Genomic DNA, 21,487 nt, shown 5'->3' with positions numbered 1-21,487 from the left:
CAGGTCATTAGGTCGAGTTTAGTCAGCTCAAATCGAATTAGGTCTTAGTTTGGATTTTGAGTCACACTAAATCATTGTGCTTGTGCTCATGCAAGTTAATTTTTGGAAGTTTAGGATCTGTTCGAGATCGCAATAGTTTTTAGTTTTTTATCTCTTGTAATTTATATGATATAATTCCTTTGTTTTTTAGTTGACATGCTTTAACTTTTGACACAATTTACAAAACACACTTTGACTAGTTCGCTTTTGTGATTTTCAATTACGGCAAAATATGTAATACCCTAGAAATTTTTTTCCTTTAAAATACCTGTTTTGCCCTTTTTAAAATACGAATTAAGAAATTGTAAGACATTACTGTCACCGTGAAAAAGGCTAAGGCAATTATCAGTGGAAGGCTCGTTTTAATAACAATTCTAAATAAAACCAACTTCAAAAGTCAACCAAACGAAAGTAAAGTCAAACAAAGTTAACCTACAATTTGGAACTATTGTAGGCCCTTTAAAACCAAACAAATACTTAAAAGCATTACGTTAGTCTCACAAGCAAATATATATAATAATCAAAGCAAATAAACACATTATATCCTTATAGGAACTAAACAAGATTTTCTTTTCACTCATGCCCATCATGAATATGCTTCATCACCTGAAAAGTTTTTCTTTACTTTGTCCCCACTACTCGCCATTAGAAATGGGTTGTTGTAAGGCCAAGATAAAGACAAAGCCAAACAAACATACAAATACACAATTAGCAATGTCGAGTCATAAGCGTAAACTAATCACACTAACATGCTTTCATCCTAGCATCACACAACTTACCTTGTTGCACCTGTTTTTCAAGCACACAACATACAACACAATCAATGAATAATTAAATTGCTTATTTAGTTTGATTACGCATCGAACGAGTTTCCCACCAAATCCATGCCCCAAATAAATTGAGGTAAACTACACCGGGAGCTAACCGAGTAGGCAAAAATGTCACATGAGGTGACTGGACGTCCTGCGCATAAAATAAAAAGGAAAATACAACGTCCTGTACTCCCAGTAGAAGTTATGATCAAATATAAAGTCACATAACTCCCCCCATATGTTCATACTCGAGGTATATAGGTTCCAAGAGTTTTGGTGCGCAATCTCTTTCACTTTACGTTATTTACATATTTTAGACTTGGTGATTACTCTGAATCTACAACACAATCAATTAACATAAATCATTCAAGTAATAAAACATTCCAATTTAATTCTTGAATTATTAGTGATCATAAATGATTAAATGTTGAATCCTTTTTAAACTACCTCGACGTTAAATAACACCTAAAGCGCATAATGTACGGCAAATCATATCTCTCGGTGTTTAAAACACTTTAAGTGCACTTAGGCACCGCATTTCCTTTATTTCCGGTGTACTAAAACACTTACTAGCTCAATTCCCATGCCTATAGCATCAATAAAAATTATATGAACCATAATAAAATTCCCTTTTTATATTGCAAACTAAATTAAACATTTAGTTTAATCAAATGAATCTTCAAGCATGCCAACAATAAAAGTGTGGTTCAATAGCAATATTCCAACATCATCAATTCCAATAAATAATTATTTCAATCAATCATGCTTCACCAATATTTCACCAAAAATCATTCCAACTCAATCAATTCAATTCAATTCACCAATTCCAACCAATTCCTAGCATGATACTAATTTAGAATCATTAAAATAAATCCTAGCATGCTTCTACACACTTAAATAATATCGAGTATGCGTACGTATCTCGAATATGATCTCAAAATCGTCACGATTACACGAAATCACTCACTTGGAAGTCTCCTACAACCCACAATTTCAAGAGACATTAATATCTATTCATATAAATTTCCAACAATATATACACTCTTTAAAACACTTTTAAAACTTTTAAAACATGCTGAAAATTAATTAAAACCATCTACTTTTATTTCCAATTAATGGGTAATTGAGATCCCTTAAGAAAACTTTATTCTAGCCTCTACATAAAATTTTCAGCATTATAAAAACTCTAAACTTGCCGTAATTTAGTTTAAAAATATTACTTTCAATAGTTTTAATCAACCTCCATTAAATTCCATCAATAAACATCAATTTAGAAACCTAGGGTTTATCAATTTGGGGCCTTTTCAAATAAAAACCAAATCTGAAAATTATGTGAATTAAACATCATTAAAACACTGTAAAATCATACACAATACCCACAACAATAATTAATCAAAGCTAATTAAAAATTGAAACAATTTTTTTTTCCTTGAACCCACGCATGCACACAAGGAGGGAGTGAGGACGGCCGCCGCCGCCTCTCACCGGTTGCTGCTGGCGGCGTGTGCTGGTGGTGGTCGGCCGGTGGTGGTGGTGGCAGCCGGCCACTCACGGTGGGTGTGTGTGTGTGTGTCGTGAGTGAGGGGAGGGGAGAAAATTAAGGGGAAAGAAAATAAGAGGGGAGAGAAAGAGAGTTTACCTTTGGGTATTCTCCACCTTGGGCAAAGTCTAATTTGCTCATAAGGTGGGTATTTATACCCTCTCTCAAAACTCTCCTAACTTGATTTTCCTTTTTACCCTTAATGATTCCCATTCCCATTCAACTTGGTATTTGACTTTCTTTAAAACTCCATTTACTTTAAAAATTCCTTATAAATTAAATATGCCCCAAAGTTTCTAAATAATGAAATAAAATATTTCCTAAACCAAATAAATAAATAGAAATGGGTTTTTAATTGAAATAAACCTTTCTAAATTATTATAATACCATAAATAATTCATTTCAAATTATTTAGATACATCATCAAATAATACTTTAAATTATTATACATATAAAAATACGGGGTATTACAAAACATATATAGTCATATAGGGTCTTGTTTGAATCGTCTCAATACGACTACTATCCCATTTCTTATTTGTTGTAGCAAATGAATTTTTTACGTCTCTAATTGTAACACCTCAGGTCAACATGAGTCCGTTAGTATATATTGTCCTCTCTGAGCCCTAACCCGCAAGGATTTGCTTTGGTGCATGACAAGAAGTCCTACCCAAAAGGCCTCTACTAGGTTGAGGTATCAACTAACCCCCATATAAGGAAGGCTTCGTTCTCCTCAACTTCCAATATAGTAACGTAAAACTCAGGGTCATATAAGAAAAACGCATAGTGGTGTAATTTCTTAATGATATTAATTGTATTTTTCTTATTTTTGTTTTGAGAAAAATATACAAGTATATAAAGGTGTGAGGCGAGGCGGGTATGGCTAAACATCCATCACCCTATGGCGAGCATGGTTTTCATTCTCACCCCACCACCCGCCAAACCTGGATCTCTGCGCCCTAAGGAGATCTCGTCTCTGAATTTCCATCGAAATTTGAACTCACGTAGCAATTCAGCAGAAGCTAGCACTTACATATTCGACAGTTTGAACTCACGTAGCAATTTGAACTCACGTATGGTGGTTCGGCAAACGCAGTCTAGAAGACGAGAAAGTGAATGGTCGGGAAATATAGAAGCAAGGAGTGAATGGTTGAGGAATGAGCACGAATGGAGTGAAGACAAAGAGCGGCAAGAATGAACTAGAAATTCGACGGTAGAGAAAGTATTATGTGGGTTGACTCACCGTGAGTCTTATTCACACAATACTTTTCCTTAATCGAAGTATTTAAAACTTCGTAGTGTTCATAAAATTAAGCTCATTAGTGTTCATTAAAACTAGCCAAAACCAATTTGTAAATAGTTAATAAAATGGAGTTTTTTTGTTGGGGGATAATACTTTTACATTATGTATCTATCATCAGATACCATGGTTGGCTGGCTCCTCCCCATGGTTGGCTTGCACTAAATACTGATGGTGCGGCAAAGGGTGCACCTGGGCCTGCAGGGGGTAGTGGTCTTATTCGAGACCATGCAGGTAAACTTGCATATGCTTTCTCTATTAAAATTGGGGTATGCAATGCCTTTATGGCTGAAGCTAAAGCACTGGAGTATGGCTTAAATCTCGCTATCAGAATGCAAGCTACTAGGATTCAAGTGCAGCTTGACAGTGAGGCATTAGTCCAAGCTCTAAACAGAGATGCTGATTGTAATGGTGAAAGTGTGCACATACTCATTAGATGCAAGAGGATGCTAGAAGATGCCAATTGGAGAGTGGAGGTACATCATATTTATGGAGGAAAAAAGAGGTGCTGATTGACTAGCTAATCAAGGAGAGTCACAGACCCCTTAGCATTAGAGCATATATTGCATGAGGATGTAGTGGGAGTGGCTTGGCCACGGGTTGTTCCTTAGTAATTTTGTTTTATTTTTCCCGGGGACTTGCCACTCTTTTGCACAAAAAAAAAAAATAAAAAAAAAAAATAAAAATAAAAAACAAAAAAAAAACCCTTTAATTATATCTTTTACGACGTACTAAAAGTCTTAGTTTAAGGGTAGAGAGCCCAACCAAAATATAAACAGAGTATGAATACATAAATTTATCTTTTATACTTCGTTATTACCTCAAAATCTAGAAATGTGAAGGCCTTGTCTAAAAGAGGAGTAGCATGGAGAAGTCAAGAGATTTGGAGAAGGGATTCGTTTCGATCTAGAGTGTGAAGGCCTTATTTAGAAGAGGGGTAGAGTTGGGGAAGTCAGAATATTTGGAATAGGAGACCACCAAAAGAAACTCCAGGCCTCCGATTCTCCATTTTCCATCAAAAGAACATCCGTTGTTTATGAAACTCAACAAGATCACCAGTACGGAGTAAATGATATCTCTAGCACATGGGTTTGAAGGATGCTAGCTTGGAATTACAGAGCTCCAATAGATGTTAAGATCTAATCTAACAGCAGTCATTCCATTGGGCTGCAAAAAATATTGAGTAGCTCTATTAGTAGTTAAGTATTGTAACAGCTTCAGTAAAAGTCCCAATATGGAAAGGTAAAATACATTTTCTTGAAAGTCTGTAAAAAAATTCCTAGTATATTAGTATATGATATGAAAGACCATTCAATTCTATCAATAAGCAATATATCTGCACGCCACCTTTTCGTATAAATGGCTCAATATTACTCATTTTGTAAATCTTGCTTAAATTCCGAGGGATGAAGGGCAAGGAACAGCAATTAGAATTGCACAGGCAGCCACAAAGTTCGGTTTGTCAATACTCAATACGCAGCTAACAGTTCAGCTTCATAGATGCGAAATCGACTGCCAGTTTTATGGCCTCTTCAACATTTGATGCATCAGTACCCTGAAGAGCAAAAATGTCATTTCATTAGATTTTTTGTTCTCCAGTAAAATTTAGTTATAGCGTATACATATAATCAAACTAAAGTAACAATTTTGCAAAGCTTAATTTCCTAGGCATATCTCCTGATTAAATTTGCTGAATAGACCTGCTTGGCGTGCTTGCCTGAGCAACTAGTCCCAAAATAGTTCAGAGCAAGAAAATAAATGAGCTGGAACAAGGACAGTCTCTGACTTGGCTTGTTTCCATCTGAACTCTAGACAACATCAGGCTTCACAATTACAGATCGTTCTAATCCTAATACTATGCACATTCGTAATACTTCATCTTGTCTTTTTTTAAATAAATCACTTGTCATTTAGGAGTGTTTATTTTTTTAGACACGTCACTTCTATATTTGGTAACTTTATATCATATTTTATTATTTTTCTCTCGTCTCTAATACCCCACTCAAAATATTTTATCATTTCTCCCTCAAGTGGGAAAGTATAAAGACAAAATATATTATCATTTCTCCCTCAAGTGGGAAAGTATAAAGACAAAATATTTTATCATTTCTCCCTCAAGTGGGAACGTATGTCTCTCTAATGGTCCCCATTGTACTTTTATTCAAATATAAATTAGCCCTCCTATAACTCCATGTAAATGCAAGTGATGCATTTAAAAAGAAAACGTAGGGAGAACACCATGAATCTCAACTAATATGAAAATCATCTAAACAGCAGAAATCAAGCATTCATCACTTAGAAAGAAAAAGATGTTGCTAACCTGGCCTTGAGCGAGACCACCTTTTCCTTTACCGCCCTTTCCCTTTAGCGGACCCAAAGCAACTGTTAACCATTCAGACACTTCTAAGCCCTCGCATTTGTTATCCTTGCTGGGAACTCCAGCATAAACAATAGCCTTATTTGCAGATTCATCCACACTAAAGACCATGACTGGTAACTTCTGCTCACCCCAATAAAGCAAAGTTAGTAAGCATCCAATGCATGTAAAGCTATAAAAACAGAGGCAAAAACTGCAATTGCCACAAACCTTCTCCTGTATTACTTCCTGTATAGCTTCCTTGAGGATTTTGACAGCAGAAGCATCTACACCAACATCAACACGAGAGGTGCAAAAGGTCTTCCCCTCTGCAATAGCAGCCTCTGCCTTCTCACTGGCAGTCTCAACTACCTTTTGACGGTTCTCTGCAGCCAATCTTTTCTGTGCATTCCGCACTTGGTCCTACCACAAACAAGGACATACATATGAATCTGTATGCAGATGGTCATTGAGTTGGAGAACAAGCAAGAGAAGTTAGTATACTTAATCAGAACAAAGACAAAACCTGAAGCAAGGAAATCTTTAGCCGAATGTCACTTTTCTTGGCTGTTGGAATAGATGCTGCATCTACACTGCTTCTCAGAGCAGCTACTTTCTAAAACAAAAGAGAATATACATTATCACTCATCAAACAGCACAGATATCTATAGCAGGAGGCTCATATAATGACAGCCACTAATAAAGTACAGCACTGTGAAGGCTAAGATCGATTTAGTGTTAGAAGAAACATATAATGATATTTCAAACCAACCTTCTCTAGCAGGCTTGCTTCTATGTTTGATGCATCAATCACTTCTTGCTCAAGGGAGCATGCCAATTTAAATGCTTCCAATGCAATGTCAGATGTAACAGCAGTCACTCTACGAATTCCTTTGGCAATTCCCTCCTCAGATAAAAGAGCAAATGCCTTAGCTTCTTTTGTATTAGATATATGGGTTCCTACATAGTCCACAATACAAAATTTCAGTAAAAAATAATTCAAATCTTTGAAAAGGAACACATAAAAATTCAAGACATTATACCTCCACAAAGTTCAGCAGAGTATTGCGACCACTCTTCTTTTTCTGGATCAGCCAAGAGATCTTCCACCTTTTTCCCAATCGATACTATTCTCACAGGATCAGGGTATATCTGCAACATTAAGCAGTCGTTCACTGGGTATATGATAATGAGAAGAGCATACTGAAACATTAATGTAACATCAACACATGGTTTCAAAAGAACAGAAGCTTACTTCCCCAAATACAGCCCTAAGACCATTTACACGCTTGGCATCAGCAAGTGTTGCCTCTTTTGCATATACACCTAATTCAGCTTTAATTTGTTCATTCACTATGCTTTCTATTTTCCTCAATTCTTCACTTTGAACAGGTTTGCCTGTTGAGGAAAGCAATGGCTTGCAAATTAATATAAAATTTGGCGGTGAGGCAAACAACCTACTAGTACTAACATCACCGAAGAGTCATTACCATGAGAAAAATCATATCTTAATTTTTCAGGAAGGACAATAGATCCCTTCTGGTCAACATGAGTCCCAAGAACCTCCTGCAAATCCACAAATGTACAGCATTTAGACAGGATACGCAAGTACACAACTACAAACAAATACAAGTTAAATAGGAAGCAACCTACCCTGAGAGCAAAGTTTAACATGTGAGTACAGGTATGGTTGGGGGCAATGAGTTGACGTCTATTATAGTCCACCTGTACAATCAAATTATAAACAAGTGAGAAGGAAAAGCAGAACAAGGGCTACAGGAATTAATAGGAAGAGTATCATAGTGAAAAATGCTACCTTGCAAGTGACTTTATCACCAACAGATAATTTACCAGTTTCACTTGAACCAATATGTAGAACGAAACCACCAAACGCTTGGACATTAGTTACTTTAAAACTACCATGTGGGCCATCAATTGATCCAGTGTCAAATATCTGAATCAAAAGAGATCAACTTAGAGACTTGAACATTGGTACAATGTTTGTATGCATATAGTTCAATTGAACCACTAGATAACAAGAACCATATGCATTCAAACTTTTAAAGTTACAAGTCATGCAATATAAATAAGATAAACTGTCAGTGTATCCAAACAGATCGGACTTTCTTATCAATTACTCAATTCCAGGAGCCGGAAAATGAAATCTACAAAATATAACATACTGAAATCCACAAAAAAAATCTCTCCAATTCTCTCACCCTGCCACGTTAGGTGGTGATATAAACCAATATATGCCACAAGATAACTTCAGCAATTCAAGCTATTATCCTAGAATTTAGAGCAATTTCAAATTTGTGCGTGTTTTATAAAGCACAGAACTCATCAGCACATAAAACACTCCTCTTCGTGCAATAGCAAAAGTCTTCCTTTAATCTTACAAGAAACATATTTTACATCTTCAAGGTGCAGGAGCATCTATATTGAATCCTTCAAAATGAACAAAACGATAGAGCAAAAGAATATCCAAATGCACTCCCTGCTAAATGTAAGCCCATTCTTGATGTAACACCAACTCTATATTCCTTCAGCTGTAAGCCTGTAACAGCACTTTAAAGACTAGTCTTATCAGTTTTAGTCAGCCAAATTACACTCAATACAACACCAGACACAAAATCTAGCACCAATATTTATCTTGGTATAAACATAAATTTACAAAAAAAATATACTATGAAGCAGCTTTTAATGAAGTATTTACATTGTCAATGAGCATAGAAGCTCTCTGTTTCAACAAAATATTGTGTATTAGCGTACAGAAGAATTGAATGGCTTTATTGTAAATATAAAATAGAAAAATAAAATGAATAACAGTTAATTTAAGATCATGTGAGTGCCAGTTGAAATCGAATGGAACACCTATTAATCAGATAATATTTATCAATAACCAGACCAGAAAGTGATACATGGTTGACCAATTGAGCAACTAATTTTTACTAGAAATTTAGTATATATCTATACCTGACCACCTTGCTCAGCATAGAAACTTGTGGACTCCAGAACAACACCAATTTCCTGGCCAGCTTCAGCAGTATCCAAAAACTCAGATCCAGTGTATACAGCTCGAATGGTGCTGTCATGATCCTGAAATACATGAATTTGCGCAAGAAAATTATTTTATCAAGTTCCACTATATATAAGTGATGTACACCACAAAGTTTCTAACTTCCATCAACAGAGGATAATACTTGAATAATACAATGAATAAACTAACCTTGAACCAGATGTACTTGCTAGAGTCGTCAGTGGTTGGAACTTGATTGACATGTAACATTGCCGTAGCATTTGCATCCATTGTAATTGCTCCACCAGCTTGCTATAGGATATCAAAGTGACGGAGTTAGCTTTACATAGATATCCATCCACTCATAACATAGAGAAAACTGCATAATTATTGTGTCTCATGAACTAAACTTTCATAGCAATGCACATGAGGCATGAAATTTGAATTTTAAAATGCAGGTTTCCTATTAACATGATGTAATTCCAGTTCTGGTCGCTAGGCAAAATAACACCTTATTTTGAGCGCTTCTTGATCTTTCCCTTGCTTCCGCCATAGCATCAATAAAACCTTTAGTATCAACAGTTAAACCTCTTTCCTCTGCCATTAACTAGAGGGAAACAAGAATCAGGAGTCAAAAAGTATAAAATGGAATCATTGCATTTGTATGTAAGCAATAAAAAAAACACACCAAGTACCTGGGTCAAATCTAATGGAAAGCCATATGTGTCCCACAATACAAATGCATCCTGCAAGAAACAATTTAGGAGTCATTGACAGCTCTATTATGTAACAGCCATTTACTAACTTGTGAATCCATGGCCTCGTTGCATAACTGCAGACAAAAGATAATAAAATATTTACCATATAATCCATCACTTTACAACTTCACCTTCCTCCCCCTCTAAAAAAGGTGGTACTATTATTTAAAATCAATCATATAGCCATATACTGTCGATGTGACACTTTGTAGCCGGGATAAAATGGTGTTGGATAATCCAACAGTAACTCTCAAGTCTCAACTGAAGTAAGTGTTTTAAGATTAGTGACTACTCAAAACATTAAGTAGGATTTTAAGTCTTGGATGTAGTCACAAAACTACTTTTGTGGGCAATGCGGATGGCTTTGTGGTTGACACTTGATACAGCCTAATTTATGGTCATAGTAAACTCATACACCTGTACAAGGTAGTTCTGTTTACTTGCGGAGCAGAGGTACTGATGTACATGCATGCTGTATTGCTATAATACTACTACCTATGCCTATGGCTATCGAGAAAACTTCCCCATAATAATAGCTCAATGAAAAACTTCACCACTTGTTGACTCCAATATGGTCAAGTCGTATAGTACACTAAATCCCAAGCAATTTAGAGTCAAGATTAGTGAAACTGTCTCAGACAGCAGCAAGATAATATCTTGGGGAGAAAACAGAGGTTCGGAAGAACTACAGAAAAATTATAGAAAAGTAGATTTAGCAGCTGGAAAAACCCTCATAAAAATATCATACACAAAAACAAAGAGTGCACATGCCAGAAGAGCACCCACAGTAGAAAAGGAGCAGACGCAAATACCAAAGGAAAGCATTCTACCTGGCCACTCAATGTCTTCCCATCAACCTCCTGGGCAGCCTTCTTAAATTTCTCGATTCCCTGGTTACATATTAATCATCATTTGTAAGAGTTAAAGAGCAGCCTAGCCATAAATGCAAATAAACTACTACAGCATTCAGCTAGACCTAATCTAATCTGGGATTTAAAAATTCGTGTTTCTGAAATGGCAGTTCCTGATATCCTTTAAAGACTTTGACCAAGTTATGTATCACCACTTGGTTGTTAATCATAGGGTAAGCAATTTCATAGAGGAACCCACCTTAATTCTATAGCATAGACAGCAATATAACACCCATAAGCTGTTTCCCATCTTATAGCTTTGCCACTAAGCAAACATGTCTTTGCAAGCAACTTTTTTTCTCACCTTAAGCAATGTTTTCCCAAAACTGGTCTCTTCAGCTGCAATAACATCTTTGATATGTTTCTCATGCTGCTTCAGCTCCGGAAAAATATCATCCATCAAATTCACCAGAGTAGGTACAAGCCTGCAGCCAATCATGCGTTCACATACTACGTGTTTGTAGGAATAGAATTAAGTATAAAATGCAGCATAATTCATGAGAAGAAAACGAGAAAAATGATAAATTAGCTCAAGCAAGAAGAATGATTGAATAAAAAGTATGTTGTTCTTTCTTACCCATTAAAAAACCCTTCTTTGGCGTTTAGTACTTCACTTCCATAACGAACAGCACGACGAAGAATGCGCCTTAATACGTATTCACGACCTTCATTACCTGCGCTACAAGTGAAATCTTGTGAAGTGTCTATGCATGTCATGACAACTATTTTTCTTCAAATCAAATAAAACCCAAATTAGAACCCAACACAAGAGACATAATCCTATCTACTACTAAATATGTGATTGTATTCTGAAATGTACTCAGGTCCATCACTTTATTGCCTCTAGTTTGGCACATGAAGCCTTAAACGTCCAACTATGCACGATAATCAAATTTTTTATAGCTAGCTTCAGATTCCAACCAACATAACTATCAATCTACCATGATTAGATCAAAAAAAATTTAGGGCTAAGTCAACAAACCAACAATATGAATATATTTTAATACTTCTAAAGACCCCCAAAAAACGGCAACAAAAAAACTACTAGAATAATCATCAAAATCGCAATGCATGAGACGCATAACTAAATTATTAATTAAACATAGGCCCAAAGATACTAATTTTCTCTTCTAAAGTGGCAATCATGAGATCAATATTCCCTGACCAGACAGGATTTACCAACGAATTGTTTATTTACTTTCTAATTTAATACATCTAAGATGAATAACTTCAAGATCACAACAGCAAAAATCCAAGGCAAAGTAGAGCTGTTTGATAGCATATACCAGGTGTTCCAAGAGATGGAACGTGAATAGCTTTGTGCATGTTTAAGACAAAATCTAAATCATCACCAAAGAATTCAATCCAAACTTCATGAATTCTGATCATCTGTCATCTAATTTCTAAAATTACAATAATAATATATTAAACTTCCACATGAAGATTCAAACACAAAAAAAAGATTTGTCATTATACAGTAAGATCAATATTTAAAGATAGGTGAGCACTAGAACCATGTTTCAGACTATACCTGGACAAGCACCATCAGCAATTGCAAAAGAGAGAGTTCTTATATGATCAGCGACAACCCTATAGGCCATATCAACATTGTCTACATCATCGTCACCAACTTTTCCAGAATAAGTGCAAGCCCCAGTTGCCTGAATGCAAATTGAATATGTGGACAATAATTAGAGCTCATAAAAGGTTGATATCTCAATCAAAATCATTGGTGTTCACGCTTCACTAAGATATATCCAACCTAGAATATGATTAACTGATGCAACCTGCAATACAGAACGCTCATGCAGAACTGAGACTAAAACTCATCACAAATGCCACAAGTAAAACAGAAAGTCTAAACATTGACCAAGCTCGAGCAGCAAGGAGAGTTCTTTTGTAGCAAAACTCAATGGAAAGCCATGCATTTCAAAATGCAGAAACAACATCAAGAAGACCAGCTTTAACTTGCTTCAGTAGAACTACAACTGTTGCTATTATGCACACTTCCTCTGCCCCCCTAAGTAGCTTCTGAACCAGCATATAACATGCTGATAATAAAATTCTTGGCCAAATAGGATAAGTGTAGCCCCCCTAAGTAGATTCTGGACCAGCATATAACATGCTGATAATGAAATTCTAGGCCAAATAAGATAAAAAGAAAAATACTTTAATTCGTTTCAGAAGTTTGAAAAGTAGGTAATCAAGCAATTAATTACAAGGCCAGGCTTCCAGTAAGATTACTGATTCAGTAGCGCATGTAAACCCCACAGCCTAAGTAGGTGGGCATTCATGTACCCTTAGCACCGACAAGGCTACCCAACACTGTCCCAACTCCCACATATTTCAGATTTGATTTCTTAGTTCTAGTAATAACACTCCCTTGTCTTCCTTCTAATAGTATCCTTTTAATTAATGAACAGCATAAATAATACTCCCCAATCCCCCTCCCCCCACCCACCCAAATTAAATAAATAAAAGAAAATCAGTGTGTACATCATCAGTCAATTACGAATCAGCAGGCTTATTCTTTCAGGTAAAATAATTTTAGTTTTCTATTAGGGGTCAAGCTCAGATGGCCCCTATAGAAGATCTGTCCCTGTACATGAAAACAGATAAGCACAACAAGAAGTCAAAAGTAGAAGTATTCATCAGCTGACAAATACACTTAACTAATAGTCTATCAACAATAAATTATAACAGCCGTGAAGATGCACCATTATAGGAAGGACGGAAGACCTATGGTGCTTAGGCTCTTCATTGCAGCTCAAGTATCCATAGGTCACTTGAAGCTCCTAAAATGGAAATGCAAGGTTCAATTTTCGATTAACATGGAAAGATTAACAATTTTATTCTTTTATATAAATGTATAATAGAGGATCTAAAGAAAAGGGTCCTTTTGCTCATCTCCCATTGTAACACTAGACACTTGTAACTATGTACCATTATCTATAAGCTAAGAGTTCTCTATGCCAGCCTCTTGGATTCATATCCAAGTCTGATACTTGTACCTGAGTCTGAGCATAATAGCAAAGAGCTCATCAAAAACTTTTCTACCATATAATGAGTCTGAATAACTTAAATTTATCAAACACATTGGCACAGAAAGATTAAGTCCAACTACCAGAAGGATGTATTCTCAAAAACAATCAAATAAAAGAACCTTAGCTTCAAATGAAACCTAACAATAAATTTGCTTTTTAGTCATCGGATTACCTGCTGAATAGCATCAAACAAGGGCATGAAGACATCTGTATCATAATTACTCATCTTATTCTGAAGAATCGATGTCAATCTTTCAAAACCCATTCCCGTATCAACATGTTTTGCAGGAAGGGATTTCAGGGAACCATCAGTTTCCCTGTTAAACTGTAAACCACACCAAAAAAAAAAAAAAAAAAAAACATGTATTAGCAGCAAACCAAATATCTGGGGAAAACAAATCTCTGAAATGAAAAAATTCCTTTGTCATGAAGCATGATAAAAAATCTAAAGATAGGCAGCAGATTAGTATCAATTATCAAAGACCAGGAAATTCAACACTTTCAATAATATAACAACAGCATATAGAGTACAGAGTATGATTTTTTTTTTTGGCAGAATTTACAAGACACAAAACAAGGCCTACTCCACAAGATATATTTGGCAAAAGCATACCTGAATAAATACAAGATTCCAAATCTCTATACATGTAGGGTCATCATTATTAACCAGTGATGCAGCATCACGATTCCCAATCCTATCAAAGTGAATCTCAGTACAGGGCCCACAAGGACCAGTATCGCCCATCTCCCAGAAGTTGTCCTATTCCATACAAACATCGGGCCACATAAATTAGAACTGAAGTACAAAGCAAGAACCAATAATCAACATCTACAAGCCTAACTCAAATACAACTATACAAGGCATTCAATTTAAGTTATGCACAAGTATTAAATAATGTTAGTTACTCCATTGGTATCATTTGTATTAAGAATTGACAAAGTGCATTAGTATTTACAATTTACAAATAACAGTGCATTGATTTCTTAACTGACATTATTTAATGAGATAAGTTTGTAAGGCGACCTGATAATATGGAGCAGAGAAAGTCACATGGTTTCCATTTAGGAATGTCCCAAGTTATATGAGGGAGTTCAGGATGACATCACTTAAAAGGTAAAATTTCATGCACTTCCCATCTTTAGAAATATGTCATTTGAATTGAAAACATACTTCTTGGACTAATTAAAGAGCTTGCAGAAATTCTTATATATATTCTCGGAACTCCTAAATATTTGTGCAAAAGTGAGATTGTCAAATAAAAAGGACGAATGGAAGATAAGAAAATTTCGTCCCCCCTTCAAACTAATATTTATGGAAATTGACCTGAATTATCTAGCCGTAGTTGCGCTAGTCAGGCAGTAAAGTGTAAATCTTACAGCAACCTAGGGTGTCAACATATAATTACAGTCATCTTTGGCATGTCAAGCGGTAAGGAAAGTAGAGAGTTGGGATCAAGGGGATCTCAGAAGAGGTAGAGGAAAACCAAAGATGACTTGGACAGAAAGTGTTGAGGATATGAAGAAGTTGGGTTTGCAGAAGCATATGACATTGGACAAAAGGGAATGGAAGGAGAGAATCATGGTTAGCGAGTGCGGGAGATAAAATCTTGGTTCATGTAGCTAACCCCATCTTTGGGATTAAGGGTTTGATTTTTGTTGTTCTGTATACAAAAATTAATGCATCACCTTATCTTTTGTCTACTTAGACAGGTGGGTTAGAATAAAATGATTCATACGACAACCCATGACTCGTAATTTACTTAAAAGTATTACAAATTTACATGTGCTTATTTATCATACAGTAGTATTCTACCAGTTGACCAAATTCAAAACCCCTTTTTAGGATTCAATCAGCAACCAAAGCCGATTAGTATATAAATTGGCAGCTACCACTATCGGGCAACAATTTCAATTGTGTGATACAAGTAGGAACTATAGCTTAACTATAGGAACACTTTATACAGATTACTTTAATAAAGAGGTTGAAGGTCCTAGCAATTAGCCTAATTAATAACCAATTGAGTCGAATTGACCATTCACCTATGACAGCTAGGAACAGCTGGGTGGGTCCAGCATTTCAAGAATCAAACCCTCAAGACACATCATAAAAGGGGACAGGACACTTCGTGAAAGAACTTTCCATAAGTGCAGAAAAAAGGTTTTTTGGACCTTGTAGTAATAACTATTCTTCTACATCCAAAATTACTAGTTTAACTCGTAAAATTACGGAGATAAAATTCTGTTAAGAGTTAAGAAAAGACACCTTGCAACCAAAAGGCAACACACGCTCAGGAGGCAAGTAGTTGAGCCAAATATCCTTGGCCTCCGTGTCAGCAGCAAGTCCAGCTTTCTCATCTCCACCGAAATAGGTAGCGTAAATTTGACCAGCAGGGAGGCCATAAACCTGTCAGCAAGATGATAGGACATATTAGACTTAAAGGCCCACTCTTATAAACCAAAACAATTTTCACAATATGCTAACAACTTAACAAGGAAGTAGACTTTAGAGCAGCATAGAAAAACAGGTCTAAATACTTGCCTTGGTCAGGAGTTCCCAGGCCCATTCAATGGCCTCTTTCTTAAAGTAATTTCCAAAGGACCAATTGCCAAGCATTTCAAAGAAGGTATGATGATAAGTATCCTTCCCAACATCATCGAGATCATTGTGCTTTCCACCAGCCCGAATACATTTCTGAGTGTTGCATGCACGCTTTAGTTCACTCAAAGGACTGTTAGGATCAACATTCCCCAAAAAAATTGGCTTGAACTGATTCATACCTGTTCAATCAGACAATTATGTTTTTTATGAACCTTGATGTCTATGGCATATTCATTAACAGCGTGTTTGGATAAAGAAAGAGGAAGGAAAAGAAGGGGAGGGAGGAGAAGAGGAGGGGAGGGAAGAATGGTGAGTTTTCCTTCCAAATCTCTCCATAGTTGAAGGGGTCATTTTCTTACAATTTAATCCCTACATTTCTCTCCCTTCCAATTCCCTTCCTTCCTCATTTGTTATCCAAATGAAAGATATCATATCTCTTCATTTCCCTTCCCTTCCTTTCCCTCCAATTCCTTCAATCCAAACACACCGTAAGTCATTATCAGCACTAAACAACCAGCATATGTCCCCAATGAAATAATTCAAATACATCAACAAGACTAACACTTTGTTTGGATTGAAGGAAATGGAGGAAAAGGAAGGGAAGAGAAATTGAGGGATAGATAATCTCTCATTTGGATAACAAATGAAGAAGGAAGAGAATCGGAGGAAAAAGAAATGGAGGGATCATGCAAAAAATTGATCTCTCCAACAATGGAGAGATTTGGAAGGAAAACTTTTCATTCTTCCCTCCCCTCCCCTTCCCTTCCCACCCCCTCTCCTCCCTCCCCATCTTTTCCTACCCCCTAATCTATCCAAACACACTGTAAAAGCTAATCCTTTTGCAGCCTGAAAACCAGCATATATCCTCAACTTCCGCTCTCCACCGCCTACTGCCTCCATGCTTTATCCCCTCCCCCCCCCCCCCCACATCAACCCTCCCTTCTTTCCCCAATTTCTTACCAACTCAATATTTGATGAATTCATTTTTTTTTATTTGATAAATATATTAATTTAAGAAGTCTGGGATGGTGTTGCTCTACAAAGCAAAAACAGTCCAATTAAAAATCTACCACAATTCCACAAACACTTAATCGCAGCAGGAAGATGAAGAATCCATTTCAAAGGACCAAAACGGTCAACCCGAAACGTAAGATGGGTCGCACACAATCACATACCCATTAAACCTAATTACACAATAGAAAAATTGAAATTGCATAACAAATTACAAATCAAATTCAATATTCAAACAATAATAAATAAATAAATAAAAAATAAATAAAAAAACTTAGAGGAAAGAAAGAACACAAACCAGCATTAGCAAACAGTAAAGTGGGATCATTAACAGGAACAACAGGGCTTGATTTCCAGAAAGTATGGCTTTTGTCTTCAAAAAACTTGATGAAAGTGTCTCGAACTTTCTTAGCAGGCCATTCCAAGGAAACCCCATCAACAGATTCTGAATGAAGGCCCATAACTTGAACAGATGAAGAAGAAAAGGTGGTTTTATGAGATACCCAGAATCTGAAATGGGAAGGAGTGAAATAAAGAGGTATTGAAGGAGGAGAGAGAGTGGTGGAGGCTAAAAGAGGTCGTTGACGTTGAGTAAAGCTGGAGATGAAGAAGCTAAACCCTCCTCTAGCATAAGCCCTCATACATTAGATTTTTGTTTTAAGGTTTTGTAATGAACCAACTGTTTAATGAGAAATTGACACTACAAAATTTATACTTTGTTGTTTTGTTTAGTATTAGAAACTTAATGTAGAACTCGTGCGATGCACGGTTTATATATATATAATCTATTTTTATAATTGGTACATTTTTTAAAAAATGGATAAATATAAGTACAGTAAGAATTATGTATTTTGTACAAAAATATCTGTACTTTTAAAATTTTATTTTCATCAAAATTATGATATAATATCTGTTCAACTTCGCGTAATACACACTAGATGAAAACCCGTGCAATGCACGATTTTTCATACATATATCTCAAGAAAAGATATTTTCCTATATACTCTAAGGTTTTTTTTTATATATAATTATTTGATTTATTTTACAATTTAATAATTTCAGACAAAAAACAAAAACAAAAACAAATAATAATTTAATTAAAATGATATTGCCAATTACAAAAGTATAATTTTTTTTAATGTAATTTATAATACGACTTAATTTATTGTTGTTTTGTATTTTATTCGCTATTGTTAGTTATATGACAATAATATGATATCTTTAAAAAAAAATTGTAAATATGATATTTCATTATTACATATTAGGATAAAATCTTTAATGTCAAAAGATAATAATTTTTTATTTTTAAAATAATTTAAATCCTAAATCATTATTCGTTGCTATTTACACTTGAAATTAAACTCTCAAATCTATATATCATTTTGTATATTTCTTGTGATCTATACCAAATTATCTGTCTTTTCAAATTTTTAGACATAAAATGTTTAAAGAAGGTAAAGTTTTTTATTGCGTTATAAGTTTTAAATTTTTTTTTATGAAAAAAACATCTTATTAATCGGATATTTAGATAAAACCATTAATTTCATAAGATAATTTTTATTTTTTTTAATAATTTTAATCCTAATATCCCACGGTTCTTTATACATAAAATCTCAAAAAAATAATTTTTGTAATTAGATCATACTCATAATATTTTTGATTACTTTGCTATTGTTTGTTAAGGATAATTTTTTATTAATTTTATGTAATTTATTCCCCTAATAAATATTTTTATAAGAACATTAAAAATAATAGTTATTAGATGTAATATTTCGATGTAAAAAAATTTGTATTAAATTTTTTTTTTGATAGGATCACCAACTTTGTTCACACACATATCTCTTCCATCTAATAAAAGTGGATAAATAGAACATGCTAGCAAAAATAAAATTTATATAAAATTAATCTTTAAAATAAATTAAAAATTTACCAGAAAGTGAATAATTGTTGTGAAATTAATCTAAAAATTGTAATTATACAAAACTAAATCTATACTTTGGAATTTTTTCATCATCCCCAATCGCCCAAACAACAGTATTTTGGAAAATTGAATCATTATTTTGTCGTCACTGACAATGCGTGCGATATTGCTTCTTATTTGTAACGACTGAAAAGTATCTAATGGAGTAAACTTTTCCTTCAATCAATTTTGAACAAAATTGTAGAACAAAGTTGACTTTAATTGAGCCATGAACGTAATCACCCTGTAATTAAAAATAAAAAATTAAGTTAATTTTATGACTTAATTAAGCTACCTAAATCACAAAAAAAATTTGTTTTAATCATAAAATTAATTGATAAAAACTAAAAGGTTCATTAAAAGGTTTAATACATGTAAATGATTTATAAAGATATAATACCTCCTCATCCAATAGGATCATCAGGCGAGAAACTCGTACTTTGATATTCCAAAGATTTTTGCTCGAATATAATTATCTGATTAAATTAGATCTGCATGTAAAAACAAAATTCAGTAAACAAAACATAAACATATAATCATTAAGTATCCCAAATAAACACAATTTAAGCAATAATCACAAATATACATTTAAACATGGGTTTTAAAAATTAGGCTAAGATTTACCCAGCCATTGATGACCTAATAAAACTGACACAAAATTAATGACGCAAAATTTGCTTGGTTTGGTTTTGTATTGATACGAAATTTTGTTGGTGTCATATGGTGCATCAATTTATAATGGTAAAGATCACAAATTTTAATTTAATTTTAATTAAGGAATAATTTTTATTTTTTATCATAAAAACTATCAAAATTTATATTATAATAGTAGGTATATAAATCCTATATCAAAAGATGATTATTTTAAAAGATAATTTTTAGTTTTTTACATAAATTAAATCCTAATAAATCAATATTCGTTATTTTTACTTACGTGGAAAAATTCTTAAATCTTATTCGTCACTTTTGTTTAGGTGGCAAACGAATTTATTAATTCCAAAATAAAATCGAAATCTAATTTTTGATTGGTCGAAATAATACCTTTGCTTATGTAGCGCACCGAATGCTCTCGAAAAATGCCTACTTTATTTACATATATATATTAGATTTCAATGTAGGAGTCTATTTATTAATGTGCTACTTAAAATTATTTCATTATTTAAGGATAAATTGATAGATTATAGTTGTAATGTGGAAGCTTCTAATATTCAAATTTCAAAATTATTAGATATGATAGCTCTCCAAAAATAAAAAAAAATAAAAAAAAATAAAAAAAATAAAAAGATGACATCATCCTTACATTTAGGCAGGAATTTTTTTTTTATTATGAGAGTGACATGTGGACAGTGATGACGTCAGCAACGTTTTATTTTAATAATAGTTAATAGATGTATTTTATTTTTCGGTTTTTTCACCAAATGCCCATGAGTAATTCGTTTATTCACCATACACCAATGAAACTTTCCGAATACATCATATACCCTCAAGTTTGACGACAATGTCACCAAATACCCAAATGACTAACGGACGTCAACTCCGTTAGTCATTAAGGGTTATCTGTGCCACGTGACAATTTCTAATTGGTTTTCCTTTAAATTATTGAATTAATTAAAAAACTTTAAAATTTTATTTAAAAAAAATTAAAAAAAAAAAAAAAGAAAACCCACCACCCCTTAGCCTAGCCACCTCCGGCCCCGCCCCCACAACCGCCACCTAGCTAAGCCCCCCGTCGTCGACGTCGTTCCTTCCCCTAGCCCTGCGCTGGTGTCGCCCCCTTCCCCTAAACCGCCTTTAACCCTTAAAAAAAAACCTCTCCCCATTAGCCCTTCCACCCTAGCCGAAAACCACCACCCCAAAACCCCTCGCCGACGGCCCAGACCCCCTTCCCCCACGTCGCCGCCGAAATCACCACCCCAAAACCCTTAAACTCCAAAATCAATACCCCGGATTTTGGTTTTAAGGTTTCGATTTTTGTTTTAATAAGGTTTCAGCGTGCTGGTTCGAGGGAAAGGGGGCGGAAATGCTGGGGGCGTGGCAAATTAAGTTCGACGGCACAGGGATGGGGTTTGGGCGCCGACGAATGGTGATGGAGGGTTTTTCGAGGGAGGGAGGGGTTTTCTAGTAAAGGGAGGATGGTT

General features: G+C 34.8%; 1 protein-coding gene across 1 annotated transcript; it reads right to left on the bottom strand.

Annotated features, from left to right (window-relative positions):
- Positions 1-4,777: 4,777 nt before the first annotated feature.
- On the bottom strand, positions 4,778-18,082 carry LOC110729342 (alanine--tRNA ligase-like). Its single transcript, XM_021909075.1, has 23 exons — positions 17,688-18,082; positions 16,319-16,557; positions 16,043-16,183; positions 14,393-14,539; positions 13,952-14,104; positions 12,267-12,396; positions 11,313-11,409; positions 11,040-11,160; positions 10,655-10,714; positions 9,762-9,812; positions 9,578-9,673; positions 9,277-9,378; positions 9,024-9,146; positions 7,864-8,001; positions 7,701-7,772; positions 7,538-7,613; positions 7,303-7,445; positions 7,091-7,199; positions 6,820-7,007; positions 6,574-6,663; positions 6,279-6,470; positions 6,012-6,191; positions 4,778-5,246 (listed from the first exon to the last, which is right to left on the bottom strand). Exons 1-23 carry the CDS (start codon positions 18,028-18,030, stop codon positions 5,172-5,174), a joined length of 3,066 nt encoding a protein of 1,021 aa, XP_021764767.1. The 5' UTR covers positions 18,031-18,082; the 3' UTR covers positions 4,778-5,171.
- Positions 18,083-21,487: the final 3,405 nt, after the last annotated feature.

The sequence above is a fragment of the Chenopodium quinoa genome, unplaced genomic scaffold (genome assembly GCF_001683475.1).
Source record: "Chenopodium quinoa cultivar QQ74 unplaced genomic scaffold, ASM168347v1, whole genome shotgun sequence".
Classification (NCBI taxonomy): Eukaryota; Viridiplantae; Streptophyta; class Magnoliopsida; order Caryophyllales; family Amaranthaceae; genus Chenopodium; species Chenopodium quinoa.
Note: the sequence above shows the minus strand (reverse complement) of the source record. Positions and strands in the feature narration are given on the sequence as shown.

What these genes read in the sequence shown, in the direction of transcription:
- LOC110729342 (XM_021909075.1), bottom strand. Translation starts at nt 18,030, where the DNA reads ATGAGGGCTTATGCTAGAGGAGGGTTTAGCTTCTTCATCTCCAGCTTT. An exon ending in CAAGAAGCGCTCAAAATAAG is followed by an intron (nt 9,379 to 9,577) that starts GTGTTATTTTGC and finishes GATATCCTATAG; the next exon opens with CAAGCTGGTGGAGCAATTAC. An exon ending in TGTTAAACTTTGCTCTCAGG is followed by an intron (nt 7,614 to 7,700) that starts GTAGGTTGCTTC and finishes GTGGATTTGCAG; the next exon opens with GAGGTTCTTGGGACTCATGT.